Source organism: Branchiostoma lanceolatum, chromosome 1 (assembly GCF_035083965.1).
Source record: "Branchiostoma lanceolatum isolate klBraLanc5 chromosome 1, klBraLanc5.hap2, whole genome shotgun sequence".
Taxonomy (NCBI): domain Eukaryota; kingdom Metazoa; phylum Chordata; class Leptocardii; order Amphioxiformes; family Branchiostomatidae; genus Branchiostoma; species Branchiostoma lanceolatum.
This window is the reverse complement of record NC_089722.1, coordinates 1,710,447-1,722,632: the sequence shown is the minus strand read 5'-3', so window position 1 is coordinate 1,722,632 and position 12,186 is coordinate 1,710,447. Positions and strand designations below refer to the sequence as shown.

At 40.4% G+C, this 12,186-nt stretch overlaps 2 protein-coding genes and 1 long non-coding RNA gene across 4 annotated transcripts in view; 1 reads left to right on the top strand and 2 right to left on the bottom strand.

Moving 5' to 3' along the window:
• Positions 1 to 331: 331 nt before the first annotated feature.
• Positions 332 to 9,465, top strand: LOC136429151 (tryptophan--tRNA ligase, mitochondrial-like). 2 transcript variants are annotated; one of them, XM_066419032.1, is made up of 7 exons: positions 332 to 489; positions 1,207 to 1,365; positions 2,176 to 2,274; positions 3,178 to 3,258; positions 3,907 to 3,989; positions 7,270 to 7,388; positions 8,102 to 9,465. In XM_066419032.1, the coding sequence occupies exons 1-7, from the start codon at positions 382 to 384 to the stop codon at positions 8,548 to 8,550; spliced, it is 1,098 nt and encodes a 365-aa protein (XP_066275129.1). In that variant the 5' UTR covers positions 332 to 381; the 3' UTR covers positions 8,551 to 9,465. The 2 variants fall into 2 exon arrangements, with proteins under 2 accessions (XP_066275129.1, XP_066275137.1); XM_066419040.1 differs by having other exon boundaries at positions 401 to 514.
• Positions 5,253 to 6,447, bottom strand: LOC136429018 (uncharacterized). The gene is made up of 2 exons (XR_010754699.1): positions 5,838 to 6,447; positions 5,253 to 5,448 (listed from the first exon to the last, which is right to left on the bottom strand). It is a non-coding gene; the product is annotated as an uncharacterized lncRNA (long non-coding RNA).
• Positions 9,466 to 10,105: 640 nt separating the features above from the next.
• The window catches only part of LOC136425120 (uncharacterized), a 78,587-nt gene continuing 76,506 nt past the window's right edge, over positions 10,106 to 12,186 (bottom strand). The window contains exon 34 of the mRNA XM_066413921.1: positions 10,106 to 11,885. Coding sequence (XP_066270018.1) covers positions 11,718 to 11,885 — 168 coding nt within the window. The 3' untranslated portion in view covers positions 10,106 to 11,717. The remainder of the gene's footprint in view (positions 11,886 to 12,186) is intronic.

The following is a 12,186-nucleotide window of genomic DNA, read 5'->3' as shown; positions in this document are numbered from 1 at the left end:
ATGCGTTCGTGCGCTTACAGCTGGAAAGTGCATTTTTGGGGGTGTAGTTAAGTGCAGTTTGTAATTGCTTTAAAAAGAGATTCTATGTAGTGACACTGTTGGCTTTTTTTTTTACATGATCTAGGGTAAATGTTCTCAACATAATATGAATAATATTGGTGCATTTTCTGTACCTTCATTACGAACGCGCCCTTGTAAAACACGTATTATAAAATGTAATGTCCCTATGGAGCGAAAAAACTCATGAATGAGACCTAGTCCAACTGATCTCTGATGTGGTTAAACAGCGCCACCAGGCGGAATACAGCAGTAGCGCAGTGAAGTAAACCGTCGGATAGAATGCTTATCCCCCATACATGAGTGGACTGGTCCAAATCCAATATGGCGCTGCCCATGAAATGTTTTTATCGTGTTTGCGGTTTTCTTTCTTCCTCACAACTTCCCAGCCACGTTATATGCCGCAATAACGCTACATTGTCGGGTCAAAAGGTGAGAGATAAATATGTGAGGAATGGTAAGTTTGTAGAGTTCTCAGGAGACGTAAAATAGGGAAGTTAGTCTGTTATTTGACGCTTGCCTCCTCCACGAACATGACCTCAATGCGGAATCGAGTCTTTTATGAAGTCTGATGAAAATTGAAAATACACACATATTCCCACACACACACAAATACAGACACACATATATACACACACATCCATATGTATACTGTAAACATATAAACACACGGTGTACACACAGACCTACATACATACATACACACACATGCCCGTAAAGTTTAGTCTTACTGTAAAGCTACATGTATGACAGCTAAAAATATCACAAATGTTCACACTTACTTCCGCAAAAGTTGTATTGTATGGTTGTTCCATGTGGTGTTTCCCCATGTTCCATACCTATTTGTTGTTGTTGTTACGTATTCAGACAATCTTCTGAAACCAGCTCAGGGGCGCACCCTGGGTAGCCACACTCTAAAATTCCAAACCATAAACGCTAAAACAGACTCATTTAAATATTCTTTTTTCCCTCGCACAATACCAGAGTGGAAGGCCCTGCCTGGCGGGGTTGTTACGACTCCCACCGTTGAGTCTTTCCGCGCCAGGCTGGAGGCCTGCCCGCCTTAGCCTGGGACCTCCTCCCCCCCTACTTTGCCCCTCGCGGGGTTATTTGAATTTAAATTTTACTGGATTGTGTTTTTCCCGCTAGGATGCCAGCCCCAGGAGGATATTCTCCGGGATCCAGCCCACAGGCATCCCTCACATCGGGAACTACCTGGGAGCCCTTCAGCAGTGGGTTCAGCTTCAGGAGGAGGGGCACCATGTCATCTACAGCATCGTGGACATGCACTCCATCACTGTGCCTCAGGTAACAGGGCTCCAAATAATGTTCTTCACCATACCAAGTATGCTTGTGCAGCAGCAACATGTATAAGCGCTTTCGTAGATTCGCGTACGCATATGCAGTGTCAAAGGTGAAGGCCTAGGAATTTAGAATTTAGGTTTATCGCAATTTTTCAAAACTCGAAGCTGTGTTGGGACTGTGCCTTAGCCTCTACCAGGCTCCGTCCTATTGTTGGGAAAATAGTAGAAATCAGCCGAGGTACTCGGCTATATAGGGTAGGTCCGCTATACAGTAAAGTTCCATTTCGATGCACGGAAGCCTGTCGGGGCTCGGTATCTCGTTTGATGTCCATTAAAATCACACTTTACTGTAATGTGGACCTACCCTGCATAGCGAAGTACCTCGGCTGATTTCTACTATTTTCCCAACGATAGGACGGAAGCCTGGTAGAGGTAACTGTGCATGGCAACATCGAGCGCGTCACACCGTCTTCCGGATTCTGCCCGCAACTCTGGACAAGAGCGCTCTGTCTTCTCCTCGTTTGGCTGACATTTTACCTCTTTTTATGAAGTGCACCCAAAGTGTTTTCTGTGCTCCTAAAATTTTACGGTAGGTGCTCCAAAATGAACTTCATGTCCAGGGTAATGTTTTTCATTCCATTGAATGATTTTTTTATTCAGTTCTGTGTTGTGTTGTGCTAATGTCCTTGGTTGTGCCACTGTCACAATAGCCCCTATAATTATGATGTATCTATAAAAACCACAGTTCTAACACTGTATTTGCAATGTGAATACTTTTGGTGCATGCTGTAAATTATAACTCTTATTGTTCCAGGATCCAGACCAGCTGAGAGAGAACATTTATGACATGACGGCCTGTCTACTGGCCTGTGGTATAGACCCAGACAAGAGCATCCTTTTTCAGCAGTCAAGTGTAAGTATGAACCAGTGCATTGGCCTAGTGGGTAGAGTGTTCACCTTGCATACGGTAGGTATGAGTTCGATCCCCATCCGATTCATACCAGAGACTTTAAAATGGTACATACTGCTTTCTCTGCTTAGTACTCAGCATTTGGAAAAGAGAATGGTAGTTGAACACACACCACTACTGAAGTACCATTGGACTAGCCCCCTGCTGTAGTGTTTGGGCTGTTAAAACGGAGATGGGCACACTACCTACCTGTATACACCATCTGGTGTGAGAAGGACTAAAATAACTCTTCTAAAGTGTGAGTACAGATTTGATGGCAGCCTAGTGGTAAAAGAGTGGCCCAGTGTGTTTTATGAATGATGTGAAGTTTAGAACTATACTACAAATTTGATTTCAAAAAATTATACAAATAATCTAAGACTGCCACATTTCTATAAAAAATAGTGTTATCGAGCCTCCCCAAAAATGTCTTGAATATCTGAAGTGTGCATACCTCTGGGATTACGGATGCTGCATTTAGTAGATCTCTTTATAATCAGATTCATCATGTGTTTGATGTAACAGTCTTAGGGTACCCAGCAGAATCATGAGAGTTGATGTTATACCACAGAATATCTATATACAGTAGTTTTTTTTTAAAATCAGATTTGTAATCCAGTCCAATTTGTAACTACATTCTTAGAAAATGAAAAAATGTTCCTGGAAATGACATGTACATTTGGAGATTTGTAATAATTTCTCTATTTGTACAAATGTTTGAGGCTCACCTGTTTAGGTATATTGTTATGCCTAATGAACTGCTAAGGTAGTCAGGAATAGAGTCTGATTTAAAATAGAATTGAGTGTCTTCCTATTCAAGTTTACAGCGTCAAAGTGTTACATAATGGTTTGACCATATATGGGCAGGTATCCCAGCATGCCGAGCTGGCCTGGGTCCTGGGCTGTAAGGCGACCATGGCCAGGCTAAAACACCTGCCGCAGTGGAAGGTCAGTGTTTGTTTGTTTGTTTGTTTGTTTGTTTATTGGAGCATTTATTTGTTCTTGGAGAACTCAAATTCCCCTGCTGGCCACTTTCCATTGAGGTCTTGAAGGGGGGAAAAAACAGTATTAGAACTTTTCATAATTTCATTTTACTTTCCTCCTTCCTTATGGTTATTCAGAGATTGTTCCTGCTCAATGCTCACATTTTTGGCACCTTTGCTATACCTGAAGTTTAGTCGGCCAGAATACATTAGATATTTTTCATTTCACTGCTATAATTAGTGTGAATCATTGAATATTTGCTGTGGTTTGTCGTTTGCAAACTCATCATACTGTGAACATGTGCTTACCTACCATGACATCAAAGAAGAACTTTATTCCACGACAATTGTACATGGTACAAAGTATGGCATCAAATCCCTGCAGGCTTAAAACAATCATTCACCGTATTTCTTAATGAAAGAAAATCTCAACTCCTTTCCTTTCTTTCTTTAAGAGTATTTACCTATAAATAATGTCATGACTATGAATCTTGAAATATTTACGGTTTCGACTCTCCACTGAAAACTCTTGACTGCTACAAAATTAAGATGTTGCAAACCTAGGTAAATTCACATTACCTTTATAATATTTTTTAATGTCTTCATTTTTCAGGTCAAGTCAGGTCCCAAAGAAGAGGGGGGTGTCGGCCTGTTCACCTACCCCATCTTACAGGCAGCAGACATTCTACTCTACAAGTCAGTTTGAAATATTTGCACGATACTGTCTTTGATTTTGCATGCTTAGTGCTGCTGAGTTTAGATTTTTCTGAGTTGGCAAAATACATTATGTAATGCTATATAAACTGTTCTCCAGGTACAAGTGGAAAATTGTCAATGTCCTTCATTCATTAATTTTTTTTTGGGGGGGGGACCCAAAAAATACATTGTTAATGTATTATTACTCCACTATCTGATTGTTTCAACCATGAATTCCAAACATTACTAAAACCTCATTTTTTAAAGAAAATTAATTTAAAGAAACAAGAGCTTTTAAAAAAAGCTGGCGTTTCGGCTACGTTTATAAGTGTGAATTGTCTTTTCCCTTTACTTGAAGTAAAATCTGCCAGAGGAAGTCACTCAAGGGCTGTTCAGTCTATAAGAAAAATTGTCATTTTGGGAAATGAGTACTGTTTTAATAGAGAAAGGCAGATTGGGGAAAGCAATTTTGAAGTTACGTCACTTAACTTAAGTGCTTTTGAAAAAGCTGGTCTTGGCCTACAACTTGTGCTTATTTGTAAAATGTATAATAGGCTCATTATAAAAGCTATCAATGTAATTATGTACATGGCACGCAATAAAACATAAAATTTGAAAAAGCACCATTGAATCATCAGCACTATGGTAATTAAGTGAAATAGAAGTTCATAACAGCTAAGGTTCTATCTAAAATGACTACCAAATGTCAAACAAATCAACAGCTACCTCATCCGTATTATTCTGGTTTCCGCATTTACAACATTTCTTCCTTATTTTCCTGGGTAATTTTGCTAAAATTCATGAAAATTCCCATAGTTTTGTGCCGAGGGGCGCCACTTTCCACGTCCGTGTTGTCTGAATCAAGGACATTATATAGGATAGGAAGGACTGAGCACACAGCCAGTCCCTATTCAAGAACCTTCGGTTCATGGTTGTAAAAATAATTGACACCTACATACTAATTACCCCCAGATTTGCATATATTCCAAGGGGCCACAAGCGTCCCACTATTATAATACAAATTCAGATGGCTTGACCGGGCGATGAGGACTTCTTTTGGAGTGTTTTTCAAGCTGCAAGACGATCGTGAAGAAACGGAGGAGCTGGAAGTCCTAAAAAACGCACAAAACTAAATATAAAACCTCCTTGGTCTGGCGTAACCGAACTGTGGGGAGGGGAGATCTTTTTAACACTTACCTTGCGTCAAGCTAGAATACCGGCTAGAAAATTGAAGAAGAAAATATCACACTGGAGATTTGGGAATTCAAGACATACATGTATTTATTCTATATGTACAAGTATTTTAGTAAAAACAGAACCTTGGTTAAGCTTGGAGCGTGATTCACAAACAAATATTTGATGCGTAAACTTTAATTTATCCTCTACGTGGTATTTTCGGCAACGCTGTATCGTGGGACGTAGCTTTGGTGGTCATGGCTCTTCCACGGAAGTTTGCAATCTGCAAAATACAAAAAAAATCGGGAGTCGATCATCCTCTCGATATAAAGATTGGGAACCTACATACATGTTACCAGGCATGAAGATGTATACTGTGCACATTCCCCGTGTGGCGTTACGATCATATCACAAGAAATACATTTCCTACGAATATTACACTGGAACAAAAATTGACCAAAACTCATGTGCCTAGAACATCAAAAGTTAGCCGAGAACAACAACAACAATATTCTTATAGGGACACCCAAGCCTGGTGCTTTCGGGCAAAAGCGTTATTTTTTTGGTTCAAAAGGTTAAGCAATTCTTATAGATACATCAAGTAGTGAATATTTTTCATATTTCTGAGACGAAAATATAGGTAAGCATGGACAAAAATGCCTGTAAACTCACTCATCTTGGTCGCACGGCGCCCGATCACATATCAAAATGGCCGCCAACGTCTTCCCCGGATGATGGTGCCGTCTGCACACGTCACGTTTGCTTCCCATATAAGGAAATCCGCGGAAACTACAGGCATCTCGCCCGTCGTTCGGCCAGCATCGGAGAGCGTGACGTCACGATCGGGCGCATTTGCATGGCCTTCGCCGGGTTTCGGCGCGAACGCTCAAATCAGACGGCGGAGAACAAAGAAGCGCCGCCGGAGGGTGGAAACAATAGATCGCCGCAGGGCTTAGCGGGTCTGAACAATAGCGCCCAGCGGGGACTTTCTGTGTGCTCAGTCCTTCCTTTATAATGTCCTTGTCTGAATGAAGTCGATACTGAACAATGGAGCATTTGCTACTGTAACAAAGAATCGCTGTTTTGCAAACAACATCAAGAGCCTCTGTTTACATCGGGGATAGAAGTTTAGTGGCGAGTGTTTTGCAAGAATCATCTTACCGCGCATAGGAGCCGCTGCACGGTATTTTCCATTACAATGAACAGAAAAATTCGAATGCCGGGTTTGGAATCTATGAAGTCCTGTTCATAAGACAAAGGCCTTGTATATATTAAATGAATATTTAAAAATAAGAAATATAAAATATTTCTTTATTTATTACTGAAAAAAATGATATTCATAAATATGATATTGATAGATTAATATAATATCAATATATATTTTTGATATTCAATATCTAAAAAGAAAAAAAAATCCATGCACGGAGACGAACCCGGATCTTCTGGGTCCGAAGTGCTTCGCGTTGTCAGATCGGCCAAGCTGCGGTACGTAACTGTTTACTCTGGACGTAATGCTATAACCTCACTATATGGTATCATTTATGCCGATTTTTGCTCGTTTTCTTGACGAAATCATTTTTTTTCTTCTGCAATCTTGTGGAATAGATGTAATATGGTCATTTTTCAGGATATCAAAGTCCGAAACCACAATGCAATGATATTTCCGAACAGTTGTAGCAGTTACATGTACATGCGGTCGCCGTCCTGTGTCACATGCAAATCTGGCGTGCCTGCCTTTTCCTGCTCTCTTGCCATATAAGGCAACGGCTATACAAGGATTTGAGAACGTATTGCCATAGTCTTATTGTGTGCGACACAGTGTTGAACCAAGCTTGAAGCATGCTTGAAGGTAAAAGCCAGGACATTGCGTTTCGGTGCGAAGGCACCGAAACGCAAAAAATAAATATATGGTACCCTGGTAGTTATGTATATATTTATTGGTTTGGCTGTTCAGGACAGACAGCCAGGGCTGCCCAACTAGGCTATGGCTATTACAAAGGGCTAGACCTGCTGACAAAGGCAAGACAGGACATTGGAATTTTGACATGGACAGCATAATGAACTATAGCAGTATTCTAAGTATGTCATGATTACTTTATTCCAGAGCTACTCATGTTCCAATAGGAGTGGACCAGGTACAACACCTGCAGCTGGCTCAGGACCTGGCCACAACATTCAACTACCACTACGGACAATACTTCCCACAACCCACAGCCATACTGGGTATGTATGGGGACATCTGTTACTACATGTACATCCATGGAGGGTAATATGTTTTCAGGAGTGTTTATATGCGTGTCTGTCTGTGTGTCTGTCTGTGAATGCAATAACTCGAGAATGCCCTGGTGCATTGTCTTGAAATTAGTTGGTAGATCTTTGAGACCTCAACATTAGATTTTGGGCCCCCTTTAGGCTTGTCATGGTACTGCAGTGGAACTTTCAATTATTTCATGTTCTGGACAAATAACTACGGTGACGACTTTTTGGTGATAAATAGCACTTGTGGTCAGAAAAGAAGTGACAAAAGTTTGCAAAATAGGACTGTATAATTTATTATTTGCAATAAGTGTAAAGAAATCTATGCACTTACGATTTCTGTGTTTTAAAAGGATGTTTTCACTGCTTCCGGTAAACTGGTGCGATGGCCGAGTTGGTAGAGTATTCGCCTTGCATACAGTAGGTCGTGAGTGTGAACCCCGGCCGGGTCATACCAAAGACTCTAAAAATGGTACATAAGTAGTTGCTTTCTCTGCTTAGCACTCAGCATTTAGGAAAGAGTATGGTAGTTAAACGCACACCACTACCAGTGGACTAGCCCCCTGCTGTAGTGACAAAGTTGTGTGGCCCAAGGGCTACCGAAACGGAGATGGGCGCCACCTTATGCACCGTCTGGTGCTGGGAGGACTTTAATCTTCTTAACTTTTTCACTGCTTCAGGCGAAACAAAGAAGGTTCAGAGCCTGAGAAAACCAGACTGTAAGATGAGCAAGTCTGAAGCCGACCCCAGAGGTCGCATCGACCTGACGGACTCACCTGAGGTCATTCGCGAGAAGCTGAAGAAAGCCGTAACAGACTCCACCTCTGCTGTGACCTATGACCCCGATACGAGACCCGGTGTCTCCAACCTTGTCAGAATACACTCCGCTTGTACAGGTCTGTCCTACGAAGAGATCTGCCGACAGAACGAAGGAATAGAGACGGCCAAGTACAAGTTCGTAGTAGCGGATGCAGTAGTTGCCAAGCTGGACCCAATAAGGACAGAAATCCTTAGACTTCAGAATGATAGAAGCTTCTTAGATAGTGTTTTAAGACTAGGTTCAAGAAAGGCAAGAGACATTGCAGAGAAGACTTATAGCGATGTAAAAAAACTTGTTGGTTTTAGTTGACCATGCTAATAGCTAATACATGTACAGTATTAAGAATCTTTTCATGAGATTAAAATGAGTCACAGAAAGTTGTTTTTTAAACAGGAGTATAAGAAGCCATTTATGTCAGGGCCTGACAACTATAAACTTTTTGCCACTCATGAACCACTGCTCACCTAGTCACGTTCTAGCTGCATAAGGCCACACCAATGTAATTTCTTGGTTAGCAGATTTTTTGTTTCAATCTTAGCAAAAGGACATGATTAAAACAGAAGGCTGGGGTGAAAACTTGCACCTGACCCTGTTCACTCCCTGAAACTGTGCACCAAAGTACAAACTTTCCTCTGAGATTCTGTTTTCATGTTAATTTTGGAATATAGCTTTTAAATCCGTTAACCAAGAAATTAAATTGGTGTGGCCTAACAGAAGCAATGGAATGCTCATCCCACAAACTGTTACAGTAGACAGTAGAAAAATTGTGGATCCAATTTTTTTCTATTGGAAATTAATGTTCAACTTTGCCTGGCACTTTTGAAATTAATCCTCATACACATGGTTACACTCATGGGTAAATAGATATGGCCTCTGTCGGTCAGTATTGACCATGGTAAAATACTAATTCACAGCAGCCCTACAGCATCGACTATGGCTAAACAGCCCTATACGAGAATGTCAACTACCTTTATATGAAAAAAAAAACACACAAGAGAATTGGAAGCAGATTTAATTGACATTGACATGCCAAAAATGCAGAGCTAAAAACAAAATATGTTCCCAAAACATTGTGTAGAAAAAGGTAGTGTTGCATGCTTATCGCATGTTCTTGTACACCCATACACATTTTAAGCTGGTACGTAACAATTGTACTAGTAATACGTGTTAGTGACTGTAATACGTTTGTCTCAACATAAAAGTACGTATTTTGTTTTTAGTTTTCACATGTTTTTCCTCTTTTCAATTCTTACATGGGTATCTGTTTACTTTTGCAACTTGTAAATTTGAAAAAAAAAATACGCAAATCGTTTACATTTGTGAAGAACGTTACAAATAATCCACAACTAAGCAAACTGTCCATCTTTGCCCCACTGCCAAGCCGTGAATGATTGTAAAAACAAGTTTTCACTGTGCTGATCTGGTTTTCCATTCAACACAGTAGTCAACAAGCTTGTTCACGGATTAAACTGCGCATGCGCACCGAGATGCATTGTGGGGAATATGTCAGAGACCCCTATAACTTTACAAACAGTGCTTGTATGGACCATGCTTAATTCATGTCCAGACGTGTTTTGTTTTATGTCCCAGGAGTATTAAACTTTGACATTTTACCCACAATGCGTCTCGCCGCGATGCGCATTCTAATCCGTGAACCGGCTTATAGCTATTTACCAGAATAGTTCACGGAATTCCAAGCCAAATCTAGCTCTTCCTTCCCTTGGTACAGTTTTGAAAGAGTTACCTTACTAGCTGAAATACAATCAGCAGTACATTGACATTATTTGATAAACATGCTTTTATGCAAGAAACCATACAGTGTAGTATCGTGACAACCTAATCCTAAACAACAAAACAATCTTCATGAAAGTAGCCTAGTTTTTATAGTGTTAGATGCCTTGTCAAAGATATAAGCACTTTACATGTGTTAGATCATACCATCACCCGTGGATGAAGTACACTCTTGCATATTCATATCAAAGGAAATGTAAATAATTGTACAACAATACAAATCGCACATATCACTCTTTAAAAAAATGAACGCTTAATGACGTTATGCTACTTTCACTAAGCAATAGTCCGTTTAGTAGTGACTAGTTTGCAAGATATAACTTGACAGCATTTGCGACAGTGCGAGTATACCAAACACAATATGTTGAACATTAGTCAGCTTTTAACTCTATGAGAGTATTCGATGTAAGTTCCGAATAGCACCATCGTTGATATACATGTTTCACGTTTATAACCTTAAAATCACTGACTTCATACGATCTATCAATCAAAACTATAGTAATAGTTCCCAGTAATAATACGTATGCAAATTCCAGTTTGCGCCGTTTATGAGAATTTTAACCAGATTCTTACTTGTTTTAACTTGCGCCGACATTGTCTTCATTGATAATACATACCAAGTGCTTGCTATCCTCATCATGTGCATACAAAGACCACGCAAGTAGCCAGCTTGGACCTTAACAATGTAAAACATTTCTGACTTTGATGTCTCAAAGTTGATATTGCCGCCACTCCATAAAAGGACAACCGATTGTACTATTTTCGCATTTTTAAACCATACGGATGTGTTTTTATAATCTGTTGGTGTTATCCTGAACTACGAGCAGCATGCTCGTACATTCCATCTTTCCAATACCGCTGATGTCTTCCTGCAACTTGAAGATTCGCTAGAGTAGTTCACATTTCAAGCACGTGTGTACCAAGCTACAGTATTCTATATGCGTTATTTGCCGTTTGCAACTCGCAGTTGTGTGCCGATTTTTGTGTAACAGAAGCTGGCGTTCTTACTATGGCTTAATCAACCGTATAGTATAGTATTGTAGTGTAGAAGTGTAGCTGACCGATACACTGTTGTTCTATAGTGTAGCTGACTGATACAATGTTGTTCTATAGTGTAGCTGTCTGATACACTGTTGTTCTATAGTGTAGCTGTCTGATACACTGTTGTTCTATAGTGTAGCTGACTGATACACTGTTGTTCTATAGTGTAGCTGTCTGATACACTGTTGTTCTATAGTGTAGCTGTCTGATACACTGTTGTTCTATAGTGTAGCTGACTGATACACTGTTGTTCTATAGTGTAGCTGTCTGATACAATGTTGTTCTATAGTGTAGCTGTCTGATACACTGTTGTTCTATAGTATAGTATTATAGTGTAGAAGTGTAGCTGACCGATACACTGTTGTTCTATAGTGTAGCTGACTGATACACTGTTGTTCTATAGTGTAGCTGTCTGATACACTGTTGTTCTATAGTGTAGCTGTCTGATACACTGTTGTTCTATAGTGTAGCTGTCTGATACACTGTTGTTCTATAGTGTAGCTGACTGATACACTGTTGTTCTATAGTGTAGCTGTCTGATACAATGTTGTTCTATAGTATAGTATTGTAGTGTAGAACTGTAGCTGACCGATACACTGTTGTTCTGTGGGATTAAGACCTTGTCTGCAGCAAATACTAAGAGTTTATTTACACCCCATCCATGGTCGTGGGTTCTCGCGTGACTCCTCCTTAGCTTTCTCCAGCAGGTGTTGGTCCATCATGTAGTACTTGTCGTCCTTGAAGAAGTAGATCATGCCGTCCACGCCATGGAAGGCCGCCTGGATGCCGTCAGGAACGCCCGGCCAGGACACCTGAAGGGTACGGTGGAGTGTGTCATTCATTGGTAGTAGTTATTGTCAATGTTATTGATTGTCCTCGTAGCGTTCGTGTGTGTGTGTGCCTTTTCTATGTGTGTGTGTGTGTGTGTGTGTGTGTGTGTGTGTGTGTGTGTGTGTGTGTGTGTCATTCCAGTAGAGGTATCGTGAATGTTATTGATTGTCTTCGTGTGAGATACTGTTGACTGACTATCTCTGACAGGTTCACAATATTCAGACAACTCTATGTTAGTAAATTAGCATTTTGGCAAGTTTACTTCACATTCTGATAAGTTGA

What these genes read in the sequence shown, in the direction of transcription:
- LOC136429151 (XM_066419032.1), top strand. Translation starts at nt 382, where the DNA reads ATGGCGCTGCCCATGAAATGTTTTTATCGTGTTTGCGGTTTTCTTTCT. An exon ending in ACTCCATCACTGTGCCTCAG is followed by an intron (nt 1,366 to 2,175) that starts GTAACAGGGCTC and finishes TTATTGTTCCAG; the next exon opens with GATCCAGACCAGCTGAGAGA. An exon ending in GCAGACATTCTACTCTACAA is followed by an intron (nt 3,990 to 7,269) that starts GTCAGTTTGAAA and finishes ACTTTATTCCAG; the next exon opens with AGCTACTCATGTTCCAATAG.